Source organism: Bubalus kerabau, chromosome 13 (genome assembly GCF_029407905.1).
Source record: "Bubalus kerabau isolate K-KA32 ecotype Philippines breed swamp buffalo chromosome 13, PCC_UOA_SB_1v2, whole genome shotgun sequence".
Taxonomy (NCBI): Eukaryota; Metazoa; Chordata; class Mammalia; order Artiodactyla; family Bovidae; genus Bubalus; species Bubalus kerabau.
Window position 1 is genome coordinate 36,963,806 of NC_073636.1, and position 24,821 is coordinate 36,988,626.

At 39.9% G+C, this 24,821-nt stretch overlaps 1 protein-coding gene across 1 annotated transcript in view; it reads left to right on the forward strand.

The window, feature by feature from the left end:
- The window catches only part of ODAD2 (outer dynein arm docking complex subunit 2), a 156,643-nt gene that overhangs the window by 35,945 nt on the left and 95,877 nt on the right, over nt 1–24,821 (forward strand). Inside the window, exon 9 of the mRNA XM_055544025.1 lies at nt 8,388–8,535. Coding sequence (XP_055400000.1) covers nt 8,388–8,535 — 148 coding nt within the window. The remainder of the gene's footprint in view (nt 1–8,387; nt 8,536–24,821) is intronic.

The window sequence follows — 24,821 nt, forward strand, 5'->3', positions numbered from 1 at the left end:
AAAGCAGTTAACTGCAAAAAGCTGTTAACTGCATGTGTGTTCAGTTGCTCAGTCATGTTCAACTCTTTACAACCCTTTGGACTGTAGACTGCCAGGCTCCTCTGTCCATGGGATTTTTCAGGCAAGAATACTGGAGTGGATCGCCATTTCCCACTCCAGGAGATCTTCACAACCCAGGGAATGGTAGCAAAACAGGACTCTTAGCTAATCTCTTGCCTCTGTCATAGCAAAATCGTCATCTTTCTGAGCCTTACTTACTGATCACCAATCGCTCTGCTAATTCTAAAGTGACATATGTTATTTCTTATTAAAACAGCCATTAGTCGAAGACCAACTGTTAAGCTTCTTACCCAATTTTCAGTTTGACAATAAAAATGACATATCTGGGGAGAAAGTTCAGCTGCTTTTACGTTTGAGAGGCAGGGAGAAATGGTAGGAATTTCATATTATAAAATTTGCACAGTTCAAAAGAAAACAAACTTTAAGACACTCTACAACATATATGCCATCTTGGAAAGTTAGGAATAATAAATTATTCAAATTTTGACAATTCTTTAAAAATTCTTACTTTGAAATATTTGTAGAGTCACAGAAAGTTGCAGAGATAGTGCAGAGAGATCCCATATGCCCTTCACCTAGTTCCCCCCAACAGTTATATCCTGCATCTTGCATAACGACTGTACAAGATCAAAACCAGGAAATTAACATTGGTACAATGTATATGTGTTTTGCTGTATCACTGTTCACTGAGCCCAGGGTAGGCAACAAGCAAAGCTGGAAGAAAATGTAAGGAATCGTAGAAACTGCAGACACGTTTATTCTCTCCTGACTGGCATAGCAGCTGTAGCAGCAGACACTCTGTATTCTCTTGTGGTTGACCCAGCAGACACAGCCATAACACGTCCCTAATGCGCCCATGAGATGGCCGTAACACAGACATAAGGCAGACTCCAGGGCTTTTCAGGTATCAGAGCAGAAGTGGCACACGGCCAAGTGGGTACATCATGATACGGATGTGAAGTGCTGTAAGTAATCTCAGCTGTCACATAACCATGTATTTGCAAAACGTGGGGCAAGAGGGAGAGGCTGTGAGGCAAGAGAGCCTGACCATCATCATCTTGGCTAATTTGCTCTTTCCGTCCATTGGGACAATGCATAGTTCAGTGTCATTTTATCATGTGTAATTTTTTATGGTGACCTTTGTGACTAGGCTAGAGAACTGTTCACCCCACGTGTCCTCCAGCTACCCTGTTATGGTCACAACTACTTTTGTTCCCCCATAATCCCCACTTCCTAGCAACAGTCATCTGTTTTCATAATTTTGTCATTTTGGACTGCCGTATAAATAGATTCATACGTTGTTTTTATATTAACTTATTTTCCAACACCATAATACCCTTGAGATCCACCTAATTGTTTTATGCATTTTGCTGAGTGGCATTCCATTGTATGGATATACCACAGCTTTTAACGTTTTTCATGTATTAAGGCACATTTTAGCTGTTTGCAGCTTTTGGCTTTTAAAAATAAAACTGCTATAAACAGTCACATACAGGTTTTTGTACAGATGAAAGTTTTTATTCCTCTAGGATAAATGCCAAGTTGCTGATATATATGGTAATTGTGTTTTTAGCTTTTTAGGAAACTACTTAGCTTTTCCAGAGTGGTGGCACCATTTTATGTTCCCACCAGTGATGTATGAGAGACTCAGTTCCCCTCATCCTTGCCAACATTTGGTTTTGTTGTTTTATTTTAACTGTCCTAAAATCTGTGCAGTGACAGCTTATTGCAGTCTTTGCATTTCCCTAATGGCTCATGATGTTAATATCTTGTCATGAACTTATTGCTATCTGTTTACGCTCTTCAGTGAAATGTCTGTCTATATCTTTTGCTCATTTTTAATTGAATCATTTGTTTTTCAAAATATTGAGTTTTGAGAGTTCTTCATCTATCTCTCTAGGATATCCTTCATTGTATATGTTAGTTTGCAGGTATTTTCTCCCTCTCTGTACCTTGTCTTTTCCTCCTCTTAATAGGGCCTCTGGGAGAACAGTTTTTGATGAAGTCTGATTTATTAGTTTTTCTTTTGTGGATTGTGCTTTTGATGTCATGTCTAAGAACTCTTCATGAAGCCCTTGATCCTGAAGATTATCTCCAATGATTTTTTCCTAAAAGTTGTAATAATTTTACATTTAAGGCTGGTATTCATTTTGAGTTTAATTTTATATAAAATTTATATATACGTCAAGATTCTTTTTTGTAACCTACTGATGTTCAGTGTTTTCACCTTAGTCAAGTATCAGGTGGGTGTACTCAGTGGGGCTATTTCTGAGTCTGCATTTTGTTCAGCTAATTTTTATATCTAGCCCTAGCACACAATCTTGATTATTATAGCTCTATAGTTATTCTTGAAATCTGGTAAAGTGATTCCTCTCACTTTATTATTTTTTCCCAAAATTGTTTTGAGTTATTCTAGTTATTTTCCTTTCCACATACATTTTAGAATGATCATGCTAAAAAAAAAAAAAAAAAAAAAAAACTTACTGAAGATTTTAATCTGTGGAGTTGGAGAAGACTCTTGAGAGTCCCTTGGATTTCAAGGAGATCAAAACAGTCAATCCTAAAGAAAAATAATCCTGAATATTCATTGGAAGAACTGATGCTGAAGCTGAAACTCCAGTACTTTGGCCACCTGATACGAAGAGCTGACTCATTAGAAAAGACCTGATGCTGGGAAAGGCTGAAGGCAGGAAGAGAAGGGGACAACAGAGGAAAGATGGTTGGATGGCATCACCGACTCAATGGACATGAGTTTAAGCAAGCTCTGAGAGATGGTGAAAGACAGGGAAGCCTGACGTACTACAGTCCATGGAGTTGCAGAGTCAGACACAACTGAGTGACTGAACAACAACAACTGAAGATTTTGATAGAATTTACATTGAAACCCTATATCAATTTTGAGAAAATTGATACTTTTACTGTGTAGACTGTATGACTGTTTATTTAAGGATTTGGTTTCTTTCACCAGCAGTTTGTAATTTTCAGCATAAAAGTCCAGTACATGTTTGTTAGATTTACATCCAGAAGTAGAAACACCAGTACTGTTAACTATCAATGATCAAGGTAAAAGTCCTTCCTTCCTTTTTCTTAGTCTTAAGAGGACAGCATTCTGTCTTTCACCAGTAAGTATGATGATAGGTTTTCTGCTGCTGCTGCTAAGTCGCTTCAGTCGTGTCCGACTCTGTGCGACCCCACAGATGGCAACACACCAGGCTCTGCCATCCCTGGGATTCTCCAGGCAAGAACACTGGAGTGGGTTGCTATTTCCTTCTCCAATGCACTAAAGTGAAAAGTGAAAGTCAAGTCTCTCAGTCGTGTCCGACTCTTAGCGACCCCATGGACTGCAGCCTACCAGGCTCCTCCGTCCATGGGATTTTCCAGGCAAGAGTATTGGAGTGGGGTGCTGTTGCCTTCTCAGAGTTTTTCTGCAGATATTCTTTAAGTCGAGGAAGTTCCCTGCTACTCTTGTTTTTCTGAGAGTTTTAATACCACTGAGTGTTGAATTTTGTCACATGCTTTTTCTGCATCAATTGGTATGATCATTCCATTTTTCTTCTGTAGGTTGTTACTGTAGTGGATTACACTGGTTGATTTTTGAATCCTGAAGCAGACTTGCATTCCTGGAATAAACCGCACTTGGTCCTTCTTTACCTATATATAGCTTTCAGTTCAGTTCAGTCGCTCAGTCGTGTCCGACTCTTTGTGACCCCATGAATCGCAGCACGCCAGGCTTCCCTGTCCATCACCAACTCCCAGAGTTCACTCAAACTCATGTCCATTGAGTTGGTGATGCCATCCAGCTATCTCATGCTCTGTAGTCCCCTTCTCCTCCTGCCCCCAATCCCTCCCAGCATCAGGGTCTTTTCCAATCCAGCTCTTCGCATGAGGTGGCCAAAGTATTGGAGTTTCAGCTTCAGCATGAGTCCTTCCAATGAAGACCCAGGACTGATCTCCCTTAGGATGATGGACTGGTTGGATCTCCTTGCAGTCCAAGGGACTCTCAAGAGTCCTTTTCAACACCACAGTTCAAAAGCATCAATTCTTTGGTGCTCAGCTTTCTTCACAGTCCAACTCTCACATCCATACATGACCACTGGAAAAACCATAGCCTCGACTAGACGGACCTTTGTTGGCAAAGTAATGTCTCTGCTTTTGAATATGCTATCTAGGTTGGTCATACCTTTCCTTCCAAGGAGTAAGCGTCTTTTAATTTCATGGCTGCAGTCACCATCTGCAGTGATTTTGGAGCCCCCAAAAATAAAGTCTGACACTGTTTCCCCATCTATTTGCCATGAGGTGATGGGACCAGATGCCATGATCTTCGTTTTCTGAATGTTGAGCTTTAAGCCAACTTTTCACTCTCTTCTTTCACTTTCATCAAGAGGCTTTTTAGTTCCTCTTCACTTTCTGCCATAAGGGTGGTGTCATCTGCATATCTGAGGTTATTGATATTTCTCCTGGCAATCTTGATTCCAGCTTGTGCTTCTTCCAGCCCAGCTTTACATATATATATTTATATGTGCTTAACATTTTGTTAAGGATTTTTGCATCTACACTCCTGAGGGATATTCAATAGCAGTGTTTTGTTTCTGTATGTACTTCAGTTTTGATATCAGACTTCATAAAATGAGTTCAGTTCTCTTCTGTTTTCTGGAAGAGATTGTGTAAAATTCGTGTTTTTTTTTTTATGCTTGGTAGAATTCTTCAGTGAAATCATCTGAAACTGAAGACACTTGTTTTTTAAGTTATGAATTAATTCCATTAGTAGCCATGAAAGTGAAAGTGAAGTCACTCAGTTGTGTCCGACTCTTTGCAACCCCATGGACTGTAGCCTACCAGGGTCCTCCATCCATGGGATTTTCCAGGCAAGAATGCTGGAGTGGGTTGCCATTTCCTTCTCCAGGGGATCTTCCCAACCAGGGATCGAACCCAGGTTGAACCCAGGTCTCTCGCATTGCAAGCAGACATGTTACTGTTTGAGCCACCAGGGAAGCCTGCTGCTGCTGCTGCTGCTAAGTTACTAGAGTCATGTCTGACTCTGTGCAAAGCCATAGATAGCAGCCCACCAGGCTCCCCCATCCCGGGGATTCTCCAGGCAAGAATTATGTGCTTCATATTGGTTAAGTGACAGTAATTTGTACCTTTAAAGGAATAAATTTCTTTAAATTATCAGTTTAGTCTGTGTTCAGTTGTTCATAGTTTTATTATCTTTTTGTTGTCAGCAGGATCTGAAGTGATATGCTACACCTCATTCATTTCTGATACTGGAAATTTGTGTCTTCTCTTTTTCTTTGTCAGTCTTGCTAGAGGTTTGTCAATTTTATTGATCTTTTCAAGAAGCAGTTTTTTAAATTGATTTTTCAAGTTATTTCTGTTTTCAGTTTTGTTCATTCTTTTCTTTATTAGTTTCTTTTCTCTCTTTGCTTTGGGTTTGTTTTGCTCTTCTTTTCCTAGTTTCTTTACATGTGAGTTTAGATTACTGAATTGAGACTTCTCTTTTCTTCAGTTCAGTTCAGTTGCTCAGTCGTGTCTGACTCTTTGAGACCCCATGGACTGCAGTATGCCAGGCTTCCCTGTCCAGCACCAACTCCCAGAGCTTGCTCAAACTCACGTACACTGAGTTGGTGATGCCATCCAACCATCTCATCCTCTGTCGTCCCCTTCTCCTTCTGCCTTCAATCTTTCCCAGCATCGGGGTCTTTTCCAGTGAGTCAGTTCTTTGCATCATGTGGCCAAAGTATTGGAGCTTCAGCTTCAACATCAGTTCTCCCAATGAATATTCAGGGTTAATTTCCTTTAGGATTGACTGTTTTGATCTCCTTGATGTCCAAGGGACTCTCAAGAGTCTTCTGCAACACCGCAGTTTAAAAGCATCAATTCTTTGGTGCTCAGCCTTCCCTAAGATCCAACTCTCACATCCATACATGACTACTGGAAAAAGCATACCTTTGACTAGACAGAAGTTTGTCAGAAAATAATGTCTTTTGCACAGAGTTGGACATGATTGACATGACTTAGTAGCAGCAGCAGCTTTTTAACATGCTGTTAAAAAGGTTTGTCATAGCTTTTCTTTCAAGGAACTAGTGTCTTTTAATATCATGGCTGAAGTCACCATCTGCAGTGATTTTGGAGCCCAAGAAAATAACTCTCACTGTTTCCATTGTTTCCCCATCTATTTGCCATGAAGTGACGGGACCAGATGCCATGATCTTTGTTTTCTGAATGGTGAGCTTTAAGCCAACTTTTTCACCCTCCTCTTTCACTTTCATCAAGAGGCTCTTTAGTTCCTCTTCACTTTCTGCCATTGGAGAAGGCAATGGCACCCCACTCCAGTACTCTAGCCTGGAAAATCCCATGGATGGAGGAGCCTGGTAGGCTGCAGTCCACGGGGTCGCTAAGAGTCGGGCACGACTGAGCGACTTCACTTTCACTTTTCACTTTCATGCATTGGAGAAGGAAATGGCAACCCACTCCAGTGTTCTTGCCTGGAGAATCCCAGGGATGGCAGAGCCTGGTGGGCTGCCGTCTATGGGGTCACATAGAGTCGGACATGACTGAAGTGACTTAGCAGCAGCAGCACTTTCTGCCATAAGGGTGGTGTCATCTGCATATCTCAGGTGATTGATATTTCTCCCGGCAATCTTGATTCCAGCTTGTGCTTCATCCAGCCTGGCATTTTGCGTGATGTACTCTGTATATAAGTTAAATAAGCAGAGTGACAGTATACAGCCTTGATATACTCCTTTCTGAATTTGGAACCAGTGTTTTGTTCCAGGTCCAGTTTAACTTGCTTCTTGATTTACATACAGACTTCTCAAGAGGCAGGTCAGGTGGTCTGGTATTCCAATCCCGTGAAGAATTTTCCACAGATTGTTGTGATCTACACAGTCAGAGCTTATGGTGTACCCCTTAATTATATATATATATATGTGTATATATATATATGTGTGTATATATATATATATATATAGGAATGATTGCAATAGGTTCAGTTAACTTTCATCTCCTTATATAGTTACAAGTAATTTTTTCCTCATGATGAGAACTTAGATTTACTCTCTAAGCAACTTTCAAATACACCCCACAGCAGTGTTAATTGTAGTCAACATGTTGTGCATTACATCCTTAGTACTTATTTATCTTAGAACTGTGTACCTTTTGACCTTCTTCCTCCAATTTCTCCTCCCTCCAACTTTGATAACCACAAGTCTGATTTCTATGAATTTGGTTGTTTTTTGCCTTTTTTTTTTTTTTCCCCTGAGATTCCACATATAAGTGAAGTGATATAGTATTTGTTTTACTCTGACTAATTTCACCTAGTATAACGCCTTCCAGGTCTACTAATCTGATCTATCCGATTTTCCTCTGTAACCAATTCAGGTTTCCTGACATCGTTTGGACAAGAGAATACATAAAACTGACACTCAGTTCATGTGTCTTGTTTAGTTGGACCAGGCACTTCGGTTCAGGATTTCACCGCACTGTGGCTCAGAGAGCACAGTTGTACCATTCTGACTTTTGAAAGTACAGGAATTGGAGCTCTCTGTGCCAAAACGTCTTTGAGAAATTAAAAGAATGATAGAACCTTTAGAATTAATGAAACTGGACAACTACCTGTCCTCCTATACTATGCTTCCAAATGGAAAAAGAAAATAATAAAAAAGATGTTTATGGAGAGCACATCTGGGGGGATGGAGAGAGAAAGAAAGAAAATAAGAGTGAATTCAATATGTTCCATGTGTCCATGACCTTGATATTGAGTTAAAAGCCTCAGAGCAGGACGGAATAAAGTGAAGTCTCTTTGGTAAGGGAAAAAATGCCTTTCCCTTTGGGGCACTGGCAGTGTTGCCCAACTGAACTTCCTGCAGTAATAGAAATGGTTTATTCCTGAGCTGTCCTGTGTGGTCGCCAAGACATACATGACTGTTGAGCAATTGCAGCGTAGCCAGTGCAGCTGGAAGACTGAATTTTCACTTGTATTCAATTTCAAGTAAAGAAATGGAAGACACATAAATATAAATAGCCACCCATTATTTAAGTTATTTTATCACTATGACAAGTGGGAGTCTTAGGTCATTTACCTGATACCTTTTTCATTTTTTACTACTTTCTTATTATTATTATTGTACCATAGCAATAATATTGAAATGCACCTGCTATAAAGGCATGTGTTTGTTCATCCCCTCATGTAGATGTTAACAAAGATCTTCCACAATTCAGATGGTGTTGGTATCTTATCCATAGTTTATGTTTCAATGTATGTTGCTGAAATAGTAACATAAGCATACTGTAGCATAAACATACTTATTATATGTTGTTGTTCCTAGTAAGAGTGTTGAAAAGATTGAGGAAATTATTAGTGACAGCTCCTCAGAAAGTGAGGAAGATGAAGAACAACCTGATCATCGTCAGGAAGCAAATGCAGATTTGCCATCAGAATATTGGCAAATTCAGAAGCTGGTGAAATATTTGAAGGTGAGAGAGAAACCTTTTATACTGTATTTGCAATGTTTATTTTAAATTTTTTCCCAAAAATATATATTCTGCTTTCAAGTTTACTATATATTTCTTTCAAGTAATGGTAGTAACTATCCCTATTATTATTTAAGTGTGCACATGGGAAGGTCTTATTACTCTGAGGATAGTGAGATTTGTCCTCATGGAGCAGTTGGGCTGCCTGGTACCAGCCCTCTCCCCTAGGTGGGGAGAAGGCAGTGGACCATGGCAGCCATCAGATATTGTGACTTACACCATTGTGGGACTAGCAGTATGGCATGATGGAAAGAGCAAGGGGTTTTGAAGTTGGACTTAGACTGAATTCTAGATTGTGTTGCTAACTATCTGTGACTGTTGAAAAGTATGGTTTGCAGCCTTAATCTTCCTGACCCATGTGGTAAAATTAGTAATATCCACTCTAGGATTATTTTAAGGACTGAGAAAACACAGGTGAAAGATGTGGTGTGGTGTCTGATACATTGTAGGTACTTAAAACATGTGTTGGTCTGTTTCTGCTACTCTCTTAAGTGAGATGCCATGTGTAAAAACATTTTGTAATAATAAATAAATTACCCATATAATATTGTATTTAAGTCCTCAAATAAGGGTGGGGCAAGGAAAATGATTTGCTCAAACCCAGATCAATATTAATTTCTGATGTTGGACAGTGAATCTTGGTAATAGCTACGCCCTGTCTAAAGTTACCATCCAGAAGTCCTTATGAAAACAACACTCTGACTTACCTCAGCTTGTCCTCCTCCATTTGCTAGGCTTTGCATATTTAAAAAAATTTACATGACTCCTAAATTACTAAAGGGTACTTTTCCTGTATCTTTGAGGTCATCCCAAGCTGACAGCTCAAACAGCCTATATGCATATTTTCATGAATTCAGAAAAGCTCCTCCCTCCCACCAGGTGAGCAATCTGATAGGTATAAGTAAGCTAAAAAAGTTTTTCCTAAAAGAAAAATATGTCCACTTCCTCTGTTGGCATCATCTCAGCTGCAATTCTAAGCACGTCTCAGAGAATTCTTTTATGTTTTCCTGAATCCTGAGAAAAATTAGTCAAGAAATTGGGAAAATGGGAAATTAGAATTAAAGTTGACAGTTAAAGTTTGATAATCTTCCTGAAGACATGACAGGTTCAAAGGAATCTACTGACATCATGGAGAGCAGGACAAGTTGATTATCTTAGTGATCATTGTACAGTGTTTGTGGTTGTCAAAGCAACACACTGTGCACATGAGATATACCAAGGATTCCCAATGTATCAGGGTCCCCTGTATCAGGCCATGGCCTGTTAGCAACTGGGCACACAGCAGGAGGTGAGTAGCAGGCTAGTGAGTGAAGCTTCATCTGTATTTACAGCCGCTCCCCATCGCTTGCATTACCACCTGAGCTACGCCACCCGTCAGGTCAGTGGCAGCAGTAGATTCTCATAGGAGTGCGACCCCTTCTGTGAACATCGCGTGTGAGGTGTCCAGGTTACATGCTTCTTATGAGAATCATTTCAAAAGCATCGCCTTCCTGGTCCATGGAAAAATTGTTTTCCATGAAACTGGTCCCTGGTGCTAAAAAGGTTGGGGACTGCTGAGATATACAATTATATTTGCCAGTTATCCCTCAATAAAGTTTAGAAAAAGAAAATTCTGGCAGCAGAATCAAAGGTGGAGGTAGACATTTCCAGGCATCAGGACAGGAGCCAGTGAGAGATAAGTGGTCTCAGCCCAGGCGGTCAGCCTCACTTATTGCCGTGCTCTGAATGTGTACGTGCAGGATGGTGAGTCATTCTTGTAAAAATAAATGGTACATTTATATGCATCATATCCTTTACACAAGTCCTATTAGTGCTGTTCTAAGAAATAATAAATTTGTGAAGCAAAATAAGTCATTAAATGTGAAATTTTGACCTGTGATTCTTGTAGCCTTGCCGAACTTGCTGGAAATCTCAACGGTAAGTCATTTAGATGTACTCGGACACTTTTTCAGTGTTTAAATATTCACTGTATTGTGTATACTGTGTATTACAATTTGTTCTTTGCTAGTAATTTAACAGAAGAAATCCAAAGTGAGGAAGATGTGAATGTGGGTTGTGCAACAGTCCATCATGATGCCAGAAACTGATGTAAAATCTGAATTAGCAAACGATCTGATTAGCTAATGATAATTAGCAAACCATTTATCCTCAATGGTTAAATCAGAATCAGGGCAAGCAGATAAAATATTTTCGTCATTGAAAAAGAAAATGAGGGTATATGAAGAAAACCCTAATGCCCACCTTGGCTCTGCTTTTGGAAGCTTCTTAACAATTTGACTGCTGTCAATGCAAAATGAAAGAAAAAGTTTTTTAACATCGGACATATTTGTACTGAAATAAAAATCAAGACTGTTGGATAGGACAATTGATGCTTTGCTTTGTGTATTTTCAAATTGTATTTTAAGAATATCTTATAAATGTTAAATATTTTACTTTTTTCTTTCAACTTTTTAAATGGGTTTTATTTACCATTTATTTTGTGTGATATTCCCTCTTCTAGTGTTTACTGTTATCAAATATCAGGTGGAGATCACTTTTACATGGGATTGTAATATGTATAGTGTTTTTTTTCCTTACAAAAAACCTCTGAAATTTTTAGTGTTTCTATCACAAAAAAGACTTGTGGTTTATTACAGAAATAATTTACCATTATAGTCATCCTTACTATTTAGTCGCATGTAAATAAATAAAATTTAGCAACACATATGAAATAACATGATTTCAGGAATTCCTGAGCACTGCTGGGAATTCCAGTTTCTTATTCTGAAATCTGGAAGATTCACATTTGCTGGGAATTTGGAGGCAGTCTTGTGGAGCACAGGCTGACGTTTCAGTCCCACAGTTCTGCCCCCACCTTGGCAGGAGTCTTTGTGCACAAACCACCCAATCAGCACAGTGGCCAGTCCTGCAGGCAGGGCAGCCATGTCCAGACTCTGGAGACCTTCCTGGCCTTTCCTGAGTCACAGGGCTACCCATGGCCTCTACGCACAAGGAGTGTGTTATCTGAGGACACTCTGGCCACAGAGATCTCTGCCACCAACACTTGAGTCAGGCACTGGGGCTTGGACACGGCCTCTGGAAGAAGATGTAGAAGAGCCCTGGTGTTTATGCATAGAATTTGGGTCTGTTAACTTTTTTTCATTAATAAAAGGAGATAAAGAGTCCAAACAGCAGAAGCATCAGCCAGGTCAGAAGGCAGAATAATGGAGCAGTTAGAAACACAACCTTCGATGTCAACAAGTCTTCAACTGAGTTGGGCTTCCACCGCCTACTATCTCAGCAGCCTTGGGGGTGCTGGCCATCCTCTGTAAGCTTTGGTCTCCTAATTGTTCCAGATGGCAAGATAAAAGATCTCACCTTTTAGGATTATTATTAGTATTAGGTGAGATCTAACACATCTAAGTGCTTTAGCACGAAGGGCTCAGCCCCTGTTAGCAATGATAAATCTTTCTATTGCACATGATTATTATAAACAACATAAGGTGGGGAGTCTAATGACCCGCACAGATGGTCTTTGGCTTTTGCTTTAAGATTCTGGTAACCAATAAAAGGAAGAAATACAGTGAGTTCATACAGTGAGGGACTCTTTCCATCATAAGGTAAAAACAACCCCCTTGCCAATGAGTGTAACTGATCCTGGTGCTAAGAACAGAAAGAATTTCCTCCCCAAGGGCGTAAGGGGGCAGACAGTGGGTCGGTGGTGCCCCATGTCCTCCACAGTATCCTCCCCATGAACACCGCTAAGAGTGTCTCATTATTGAGTCACTAGCTTGCATTTTTCAACTATTTGGGATAAATGCATATAGTGGTGGATCAAAAAGAGATGCACTGTTGCGCTCCCAGAACAGCTCAGGAAAGCGTGTATTGATGAAGTGCTACTCAAACTCACACAAGTTACCCCTCAGTAACTCATGTGCAAATGTGATACTTTTGGCCAGACAGTAAATGGCTTGAAATTATTATAGTTCCCCACAGGTAAATATTCTTAACATAGCCAATAAAATAAAAAGTATATCTACAAAAGCTTTCAGGATTTTCAACACAGATAAATGTTTGTCTGTGGAGACACAAAAGGATATGAAAAATCTATGAAATGCAAATTTGAACGTCTCTAGGTAATCTCAAAATAAATAAATCTGATACAGTAATTTACAAAATTATGTAAATTTAGAATGTTCATGTTGACCTGACTCTTCACTTACCATTTTCCAAGTACAGCAATGTCTGTGACTGTTGAAAAAGTTTTGATGAGTTCATTAATAGCCAAACAAGTAAATGAGTGATACAGCTTAGTATTTATCCAGAGCTATGAGCTCAGATCTTGGCACATGATAAAGGGACTAAGTCTTTAATAATTTGGCTTTGACACACATCCATTTCGACTTGGACATTTTACATTTGTGTATATTCTTTTAATCTGGAGTTTTAGAACACAATTTAATTTTTAAACTAATGGATACATTGCATTTTTATTCCCCAACCTTCCAATGTCTTTTCCCCCACATCTCTGGTGACTCTGGGCTTCAATTCTAAATGAAGTAATAAGCTCCTTATTCAGCTACCTTCTGTACTTATCTTCTCACAGCTTGTCTATCTCATTAGCTACAGCTGATTAATCTCGTTTCTGAATCTTGCAGGATGTCTTCAAGTGAGCATAGGCTTGCCTCTCAATCTTTTGCTCAGGAGGGACAGTGACAAAATGAGGTTCCCAAGGGTCCAGACCATCCTTCACTCTCAGGTCCTTGAGAATAGTGCTGTTCCCTCTGCTGTTGGTGTCGTTCTCCACCTTCTCTTGCTCCCCCTTCTCCTCCCTTTCTTGACCCCTTCTCCTTGGAGACGTATTGTTTCCTTGCCACATTTGTATGAATATTATCTTCTCCCCATTCATGGTTGCTTCAAAATCTTGCAACGAAAATATTTTGCTATATATGAGTATCAGTGATTGGGGGAGACAGTTGTTAAGATCTATACCCTACATTAACACTAAAAATACAGCAAGTTTTACTCATTTCTAAATCAGAAATGTATTGAACACCTTTGTGAGATAGGAGGCAAGTTGGGGGATTTGTTGTGGCTTGGAAATGTGGATTTCTTCATCACAAGTATTCTAATATTATTAATATAAGTAGGTACTCTTTGGGCTTCCCAGGTGGTATCAGTGGTAAAGAACCCACCTGCCAATGCAAGAGATGTAAGAGATGAGGGTTTGATCCCTGGGTTGGGCAGTTCCTCTGGAGGAGGGCACAGCAACCCACTCCAGGATTCTTGACTGGAGAATCCCATCTGGGGATTCTGGGGAGCCTGGCAGACTATAGTCCATAGGGTCGCAAAGAATCGGACATGACTGAAGTGACTTAGCACACATGCATGTAGGTACTCTTTAGTAACATGATATACAATGTTAAAAGATCATAATTATAAGTAGATCTACATTTCATACGCCTTAGTGCAGTAGTCCCCAGCCTTTCTGGCATCAGGGAAAGGTTTCGTGGAAGACAATTTTTCTATGAACCAGGAATGGGAGGGTGGTTTGGGGATGATTCCAGCACACTGCATTTATTGTGTACTGTATTTCTATTATTATTACATCAGCTCCACCTCAGATAATCAGGCATTAGATTTCAGAGGTTGGGGACCTCTGCTTTGTTGTTCAGTTCAGTTCAGTTGCTCAGTCGTGTCTGACTCTTTGTGACCCCATGAATTGCAGCACACCAGGCCTCCCTGTCCATCATCAACTCCCGGAGTTTATTCAAACTCATGTCCATCGAGTCAGTGATGCCATCCAGCCATCTCATCCTCTGTCGTCCCCTTCTCCTCCTGCCCCCAATCCCTCCCAGCATCAGAGTCTTTTCCAATGAGTCAACTCTTCCCATGAGGTGGCCAAAGTATTGGAGTTTCAGCTTTAGCATCAGTCCTTCCAAAGAACACCCAGGGCTGATCTCCTTTAGAATGGACTGGTTGGATCTCCTTGCAGTCCAAGGGACTCTCAAGAGTCTTCTCCAACACCACAGTTCAAAAGCATCAATTCTTCAGCGCTCAGCTTTCTTCACAATCCAACTCTCACATCCATACATGACCACAGGAAAAACCATAGCCTTGACTAGATGGACCTTTGTTGGCAAAGTAATGTCTCTGCTTTTGAACATGCTAATCGAGGTTGGTCATAACTTTCCTTCCAAGAAGTAAGCGTCTTTTAATTTCATGGCTGCAGTCACCATCTGCAGTGATTTTGGAGCCCAGAAAAATAAAGTCTGACACTGTTTTCACTGTTTCCCCATCTATTTCCCATGAAGTGATGGGACCAGATGCTATGATCTTCGTTTTCTGAATGTTGAGTTTTAAGCCAACTTTTTCACTCTCCTCTTTCACTTTCATCAAGAGGCTTTTTAGTTCCTCTTCACTTTCTGCCATAAGGGTGGTGTCATCTGCATATCTGAGGTGATTGATATTTCTCCTGGTAATCTTGATTCCAGCTTGTGCTTCTTCCAGCCCAGCATTTCTCATGATGTACTCTGCATATAAGTTAAATAAGCAGGGTGACAATATACAACCTTGACGTACTCCTTTTCCTATTTGGAACCAGTCTGTTGTTCCATGTCCAGTTCTAACTGTTGCTTCCTGACCTGTATTATAGGTTTCTCAAGAGGCATGTCAGGTGGTCTGGTATTCCCATCTCTTTCAGAATTTTCCACAGTTTATTGTGATCCACACAGTGTTACTGCCTTGGTGTGCTGCTAAGTCACTTCAGTCGTGTCCAACTCTGTGCGACCCCATAGACGGCAGCCCACCAGGCTCCTCTGTCCCTGGGATTCTCCGGGCAAGAACACTGGAGTGGGTTGCCATTTCCTTCTCCAATGCATGAAAGTGAAAAGTGAAAGTGAAGTCGCTCAGTCGTGCCTGACTTAGCAACCCCATGGACTGCAGCCTACCAGGCTCCTCTGTCCATGGAATTTTCCAGGCAAGAGTACTGGAGTGGGGTGCCATTGCCTTCTCCAACTGCCTTGGTGTAAGTATCCTTAAAACTGAAGAATGAATTTCTGGATCCAGAATTGAAAGCCTGTTGGAATCCATTTCTTTGTGGGTTGAAGGTGGTTTGGATATGGAATTTAAAACTATAGGATTGGGAAATTCAAGAGAACATAGAGAAGACTAGAAAATGGTTGGTGAACTTTTAGATAGCTGGAAGGGATCTCAGAGGCTGGCTCTAGAATCCTGCTTTATCTACTCTGTGGGCATTTTGGAAGGATGTCATTTGAGGATAAGACCTCTGCCCCCGCAGCTCCAGGCTCATCTGGGATGACATTAGCAAGCAGATTTGGAGCCCTACTGGGAAGTGCTTTGTTCCTCTGGACTTACTCTTGAGTACTTGCTGCCCCAATGGAGGAATCCAGGGTGTGTTCCCCAGGGCCACTTCCCCAGGTGTAACTCCTCCCTGCAGGATGACTGTTTCTGCACCTGAGGTTTTGATCCAGGTCCACCCTGGGGAAACACGCAGACAAAAGCATTGCTTTAAAAAGCCGAGTTCAGCAGCAGGTGGTTTGCAAAATGAATCCCAGTGGAAAGACCGGAAGCCAGTGACCTGTGGCCCTGATGGAGGGTGTTGGGGCCGTGGAATGGGGTAGTGTTCTTGGAAGCAGTCAGGAAAGGGCCAAGAGAGAAGGCAGGCCAGTTTCTCAGGAGGGTCTGGGGTGGTGCAGATTAAGTTTGGAGAGAGTGAAATATCCAAATAGAAAGATCCATACAGTAGTTGGAAATAAAGGGTTGACGCTCCAATTATTGGTTAGAAATGGGGTTACGTTTTTGGTAGAGGAATGAAAGGCTTAGGAAAATGTGGAGCAGATGAGCCTGTTTGTGTCTTTTTATTCGTGATTGAACGTGACCTCTTAACAAGCTAATCAGAAGCTATAGTGCTTGAATTAGTACATACAACCAACACTGTTTATGAATCAAAATATTTATGTTAAATAGTAGCCTTTAAATATTAGTTTGCCACCTTATAAGCAGATTGCTTTTTTGGTCTTTTTTTTTTTTTTTTTTTTAATCTTAAAGAAAGTAACATCTGGGGACTTCCCTAGCAGTCCAGTGGTTAAGACTTCACCTTATAATGCAGGAGGTGTGGGTTTGATTCCTTGTCAGGGAGTTAGGATCCCGCATTGCCTTGTGGCCAAAAAACCAAAACACGAACAATATTGTAACAAATTCAATAAGGACTTTAAAAATGGTCCACATTAAAAAAAATCTTTAAAAAAGGGGTAACATTTTATTTGGTTATTTTATGCAACCAGTTAGTGGATTAAAAAGATTAATTAAAGGAAGACAAAAAATTAAAGTTTGAAACAATAAGAGAAAAAAATGTTTATTTTAAAGTCATTTTCTCTTCAATTGATAACTCCTACATGTTAACACTGTGAAGAGCTAGATATATGAAGGCTGGGGAAAGAAGGGCTTTTTAAATTCAGAAATGTGGTAGCAGCCTAGAGTATGATGCTGGGGCAAACTTTGTTCCCAAGTTCTAGAAGGGTGACCATGGCATCTGATCACAGGTCAGTCAGCAGAGAGTGGCTGGCATGGACTGCTGAGTGACAGCTTATGATCATGGCAGGGCATCACATATTAATCCTCTCCTGCCATCCATGATGTGTGGCGAGAGCTAGTGACTAATTTATTTATTTTATGTGGTTAAACTTGTGTGGGTTTCACCTTTCATGTGAGCCAAGGATCTTGCTGGTTCTTCTTCTGTTATGTATCCAGAAGCTCTGAATCCTCAGGCCATGAGATGTGAAGATACACGGTGGTTCCCCAGCTCAGCAGTGACAAAGACTCTACTTCAGGGCAACATCTATTAATAGAGGATGTCACATCAGAAATCCCAGGAGGCTTCTGAAGAGACTTTCCAGGCTCCTTCCCTGGAATGTTTCGATTTCCTCTCTGGAGGAGTATTCTTGGCAAAGACATTTTCAGACTTGAAAACCTTTGTTAAAGACTGCATTTGTGGGGCTCAGTTCCTGCATGATCTTCCACCAATTGATTAAGACACACACATAGACATACACACACACACACACACACGACCTTCATTGGTTAAAGAGTTCTCCTAAGTGGAAGCTGGGAGTTATAGTTTTTCATCAGAGGAATTTTGATGTACTTTGTGTCAATTACAGTTAATTAAATTCCTTTCCCATTACTTGGTTTTGGGGATGGAGTGGCAGGTAGTGTGATCCCTGTTTCATTGGTGGAAAAGTTGAGAAATACTTCACTCCAGGCCACACAGAAGGTGGCTGTGGGCCGGGAAGGCGTCCAGGGTCTATGGTTATTGCTCGTTGCCTGGTTGCTCTGTCCCTCTGTCCAGAAGCTCAGAGCCCAGGGGACCCAAAGGCCTCACTGTTGAACACTCCTATTTTCTCTCTGTTTTTTTTTCACTCTGAGTAAGTGACTACGCATGGACTACTTCTGCACAAAGGAATTCAGTGTTCATTTTTGGGAGGCAGGATCAGAGTGCGCTAGGTTTTTACTTAAAGAGATGGAAAAGAATGTGAAAGAGCAGTGTTATTATTATTAAAAAGAATCTTCCAAAAATGGGAAACAGTGGTCACTGCTTATGCATCCAGATAAACTCCAGTTAGTTGAGAAGGAAAATTAGTGCCATTTTCCTGAGAAACATGCTTTAAGTTAATACATATGTTTTGACACTGTTATGAGTTGATTTTGAAAATAGTCTCCAAGATGAAAAGAGTGGGAGGACTTTTAAAAAAGTTACCTGATAGTCATCAGAAGATATTTCAATTCCATTTTCTAATGAAATTCCTACTCAGCAGAGTCTGCATTTACATTTTCTTAAATAATGTGAAGTGGAAGTGTTAGTGGCTCAGTTGTATACAACTCTTTGCAACTGTATGAACTGCAGCCTGCCAAACTCCTCTGTCCATGGGGTTCTCCAGGCAAGAATACTGGAGTGGGTAGCCATTCCCTTCCCCAGGGGACCTTCCCAACTCGGAATCGAACCTTGGTCTCTTGCATTGCAGGCAGAGTCTTTACTGTCTGAGCCACCAGAGAAACCCCTAAATAGTGTAGTGTAAGAATTTTACTTATTCAGATTGAGATGTGTGACTTGTATAATGCCCACTAAGAAGGATTAGTCATCTTTTATTTTTATAGCAGAAGAGACGGTGGAAGTGGTGAACGGGCCTTGCCCTCTGAGCTCTACAGATACAACAGTAACTTGTTTTCAGTTTTTGAGCTTTAAACTTGCTTTGCCTCTGGGCAATCATAAATAAAAAAGATTGGAGAAAAAGCAAAGATAACTATATGGGTATGGTAAATACACCACTGAATCATAACCATATATATGGCTCCTAGCTCACATTATGCAATCACATCCACTTAACTACTGAAAAATGACAATATGAAAAACCTCTAGGGAGGTCTCTTAAGGTTTAACTCTATTCATTCTCTCAAGAACATGTACCACTAACTAGTCCAGCTAGAGCATAATTAGAGCATACACACTGCCATCTAGCAATTCGTATGATTTTTGAATAGAAAGAATATTGATATCTAAGGCAGTTTTGTGTAATGATCTGAAAATGTAACAGATCTGTTCAGGGAATTTGCTAACTGATGTGTTTGCAACAACAATATTTTTTATTCCTCAAAGCATGCCTCCAACCCAAAGTTATTTGAGAGGCTAAATAGAGAAAAGAAGTTTTGTCTAGTTCCTGATTTATGTAATCCAGTGGATTGCTTCACTTTTTTGGGTTAAAAACACATGTTACAGAAGTTTGAATGCTGAAGAATTTCTAAGTGTAGGGGTTGAGGAGTAAGAGGTACCAGATTTGGTATAAATGATGTTTCATTTCACATATATCTAGAAATCCTCCGTCCCTTTTTCATCCACTAGCCTTTGAGCTTCCTGCTGGCAGGGGCTGTGGATCCTAATCCAGCTCTTGGTCTGGCTGGCAATGCCCTGCTGATACTTCCGTGACACACAGAGCCTGGCAGAGGCTTGTGTACCTCTTCTGGGCCATCCTTTATCTCCTCTGTATTTAGAGTATTATAAAATAACACATTGACATGCTCATTGTACCTATTCAAGCCATGCCAAAGAATAAAAGTGAACGCCCTCCAGATGTTTGTGTATATACATACACATATGTAACTTTCATATGTAAAATGCAGTCAGACTATGATTCTACATTGTACCTTTTGTCTTAATATTTCATACTCTGTCTTGGTGATCTTTCATATCTACCTTAGTCCTTTTAATTGCGCCATAGTATTTCATTATACATATATCAGTAATTTAACAATTCCCTTGTTGGTAACCTTTTAGGTTTTCTCCCCAAATCAACTTTTGTTCTGACGATGCAACCACAAATATTTTTACGTATGCTTTTAACGTTGTATGTGTTTCCATAGGATGAATTGTTTGAAATAGAATTGCTTGCGTGAAAGAGTACGCACATTTCAAATGTTGATAGTTCTAATGGAGAGTTGTTGTTCAGTGGGTGTAAAAGTTCAGTTATGAAAGGTGAACAAGTTCTGTAACATTGTACCTGTAGTTAACAATGCTGTTTACACTTAAAAAATGTAAGGGGGAGATCTCACATTGTGTTGTGCTGTGTGTGAGTCACTTCAGTCATGTCTAAGTCTGTGACCCCATGGGCTTTAACCTGCCAGGCTCCTCTGTCCATGGGATTCTCCAGGCGAGAATACTGGAGCAGGTTGCCATGCTCTATTAGCATACAAAAAATGGGGAGGCATAAAGAAACTTTGGGAGTTGATGAGTATATTAATTGTCTTGATTGTGGTGCTGGTTTCACAGGTATATGAATGTGTCCATCCTCATTAAATTGAGTGCATCAAATATATATAGTATTTTTGCATATCAATTATACCTCAGTAAAGACATGTTTTTTAAAAAAGAATATGTGCACAGTGAAGCTGGAGAAGTACTGCATTTTTAAATTTTATTTTAGAGGGAAATATAATGAAAAGTAATCAACCACATAAAAATTTTTTGATAACTCCCTTCAGAAAGTAAACATCCATTTACACTCTATCAGTAATAACATCAAAGGTTTACAACCTCAGACACACAATGAAATCAGCCCAGCTCTTAACAAAACAAAGACCGGATACCCAGGTACCATTCATGGAAGTTTGGATTTAATTGGTTTGGAATGGGGTCTGGGCATTGATAGTCTTTAAAATCTCCCCAGGGTATTAAAATTACTCAACTAGGATTAAGATTTACTGTTATAAATTTCAACCTGCAGTCTTTTTTTGTTTTATAGGGTAAAAAATGTATCTTATGTGAATTTGCATGTTCCTGATTGTTAGTGAGATTGATACAGTTTTCATATGTCAAGTAGTTGTATTGTGTACCTTGCCTGTTTTCCTGTGTGGATGTCTTTTGATTCTTGATGCAAATTAATCCTTTGTTATGTGCAAATTTCTCTCAATTTGTCATATGTCAAAGTCAGATGACAGGTTCATCCGCTCTTTCCTTCAGTGATCTGAATTGCTTCTTTTATCAAATATTGTCATTTCACTTTAAAAGTTTGTGTCCAGATCTTCCTACATTGATTTATTTGGATATTCCCATGCTGTTTTAATTATTATAGCTTTGGTATATTTAAATATTTGGCCAGAGAGTTTTCTTAAAATATTTTAAACTACTTTTTGTATATTTTCCATTCCAGATCATCTTGACAATGATTCCAGAACCAAGTTTTTTTTAAAAAAAAGCTAAAAAATGCTGCTAGGGTTTTGGTTGGCTTACATTAATTTGTAAATTATTTTTGGATAAATTACAGTTTTAATAATGTTGAATTATCCTATTAGGAAATATGGTATGACCATTCACTTATTTAATCTTTAATATACTTCAGTAAAACTTCATAGCTTTTCCTGCATATATTTGCAGCACATTTCTTGTGAGATTCACTCATAGATATTTTTACTACTATTATTTTGCCAATACTGGCATGGGAACTTTTTTAAAATTACATATTTTGATTTGTTATTCTCAGCTACTCATTTTTGAATATTTCCTTTGTATCCATTCACTTTACTGAGCTACTTTTATTAATTATCATAATTATTCAGTTCATTCTTGTGAATCTTTCTAGAAAGACTGTTACATTTCCTACAGACTTTTCCTCATTGCAGTAACATTCCAGTAAATCATCAATTTCTGTAAACGTTCCATGGTGATTTAAAAAGAATGCGTAGGGAATCCTTGCATTGTTCCTTAACCATTCCTAACCAAAAAAATAAAATAAAATTCTTAGCAAGCCTGCAGTCCAACAATCTGAGCCTAATTTCTTTTTTCTTCTCGAACAGTATTTTCTCTTTATCCTTGCAGTTTCCTTTTGAGTCTCATCTCTTGCGGCTCAGGTTTATGAGTGCCGAATCTCAGCATAAAATCAGTCTTCAAATAAACAGAAGGCAAAGCGATATGTTTTACTACCTCAACTTATGTGGTTCTGTGCCACTCACTCGGGACCCTGACTCTCAACCATTTCAGCTCCTGAGAGACGAAAAGTGTCTCTGGGCCAAGCCCCGCGCTGGGTGCCTGCCCCCCTGTCATCATTAATAAACAGTCGTTGGCAGGGGTCATGGCTCTCGCTCAGTGAGTGGCATGTTTGGAGGAAAAACTGCTGAGCACCTTGGAAGCCAGTGGGATGGCTGTTATGGTTGCGTCACAGGTCTCACCCGCCGCCTTCTGACTGTGGACGGTGGAGACGGGAACAGAGGGACCTCTGCTCCCCTTGCCAGCCCTGCCCACCGTGCTGTCTCCCTGGGTCTCACAGGACGCCAGGAGGGATGACCCTGTGAGCATGTCTGCCATCACAGTGCCATCTGCCAACTCTGGCATCCTTTCCTGAACTGGGTTACTCGAAGCCGTTACAGCGCCTGATGAAATCACCTGAGCCTGCTTTCTGTCCAGACCTCAGCCCAGGCATTCTTTCCTCAGGGGAACCTTCCCTGATGCCCCCTGGCCCAGTTAAAGCCTCCCTGGTGTGGGTTTCCCTGGCCCTGTGCCCCCTCCCTTACGGCACCGCTCAGACTTAAAGTTTCCGTTTACTGGGATGGACTTTAGAAAATTAAAATCGTTCTTCTCTACTAAACTGTGAGCTCCATAAAAGCAGAGCCCAAGTCTGTTTTTGTTTCCCAGGATGTCTCCAGGGCCTGGCATCAGACTTGGCAAGTAGCTAAGTAAATAGAAGCAAATTTGCTGAATGAAAGAATACAAAAGTGATTTCAGGCAGCTCTCTCTCTGTTTTACTCCTGAATACATCCTTCATCTCAACTTAGGCAATGTGTATTGCTTCTTTATCAACAGTAAGGGAGGATATTACTCTATACTGGATGGGGTAATACTTATTTCAAAAATTTTATTTAAGTCCAGGAAAACATTATTATTTTTTTTATTATTTTTAAAAAATCCTCTATTCATCTTTTTTAAGAAGAAATTTTGAGAAAAGTGAGAAGCAATGTTCATCCAGTCTCATCGTGTTTGAAGCATAATTGCAACCACACATGAGGGCCTGCTGGTCATGGAAAGGCACATGATCTGTAAAATATCTGAAGGCCGGCAGAAGTTGGAGATGTTTAAGAAGCAGGAGGGGAAGGAGGACAACTAGCAAAGGAATTGCATTAATTCAAGACGTGGAAAAGCTTATTGGAAGCATTCTTCAAAACCCTTTAGAAGCTAGTAAAATAATACTTTACTATGTTTTCCTCCAGCTCTTAAAAAGCCTCACAAACGTAAATCCGTGATAAAATGTGAAAATAAGTATTGGCAACTAATTACATTCTCGGGGAGATTTAATTTAAAAGGAGCATATTTGCATATTTGTACTACTTCTCTTCAGTAAGATGTTTATGGCATCTGGTCAAAGTAGAATGGACATTTGAAAATCCTTCGACATAGTTGGTATTTAAAGAATAGCAATTGGCTAACGTTTGTGGCTCTGTACATTGAATATTTTGGCTCCCATCCGCTGGTATTCATTCTGAAAGATTTATAATCCTTTGGGGAATGTGGTCAGTGACAAGAGTAGAAGTAAATCCTGAAATGTGGAAAAACTAACTTTCCCTCATAAAAAACTGTTCTAAAAAAATCCCTCACGCCTATGAATATGTTTCCAGATTTTCAGAAAAAGCTGATGATTTACAGAAAAAAAAATTTTTTTTCTATAAAGATCGAACTTCTTAATGATAAATGTATATTTTCCATCATTTGGTTTCAAAATTGGCCTAAAGATAGTTCAGCAAAATACAAGATCTTATGTTTTGGGCATCAGCTGCAATTACATGACTTTTAAAAGTTTATGTCATCTGTTATAGTGTAAATAATGAAGTAAAACTCAAAAGGTGGAAATACTCTACAAGAGAAAAATGAGAAGAACTTGAAAGAGGAAGCCAAGCTGGTGCTGAATGTCTAAGCAGAAAACTGCTACCAAAGAAACTAGACACAGGAATAGGGAGTCAGGAAGATTCCCCATCATGTATGACTGGGGATAGCAGGACAGAAATTCTTCTTTGGGGAGTTGGACCTGGTGGGAAGGGCTTTCCTGGCCTGACTGGGGCTGGACATGTTGTTGGACAACTACTTGCTTCCTGCTCAGACTCCTGCTTGCGCTGAATCTGAAGCCACTGCCTGAAGAATCCTCTTGATCTGAAGCTCTCAGCTTCCATTGTCCAACCTTAAAGAACCCAGCTCTGTTCCTGCAGGTGCCTGGGAGGAACTTTCTGCCTTCGTTTCACCATTTAAATTCAGAAAGAGCCTTATTTAATGAGTTGTTTCTCTTATCTTCTTTGCTTTTCTTTTTTCTATGTTATTTTCCTTAGTTAATTATGATTAGTATTTAGATTCTCTCTTATGGTTTACAAAATATCTACCTTTTTCTAAGAGAGGCACTGGAGGAACTGGTGTGAGGAAGGGTCCTGTGTCCCAAACAGGGGGCTCATGATACTGATAGTAACGATAGAAGATGCAGTGCTTTATGTTTTAAAACCAACTGTGGGGAAATTGGTGGCATTTAAATTTCTCTTGTTATTTAGAAAAAGATGCTAAAAGCTCTAAGAACAAAACTTATTATTTTTAATGTAAGTAATAAAATTAAGGCTCTTGTCATTCTAAACTTAATCTTGAATATAAAGGACAGCCTAGATTACCCAGAGGGAAAATCAGAAGGAAAAGCAGAAATGTCGTTCAGAGC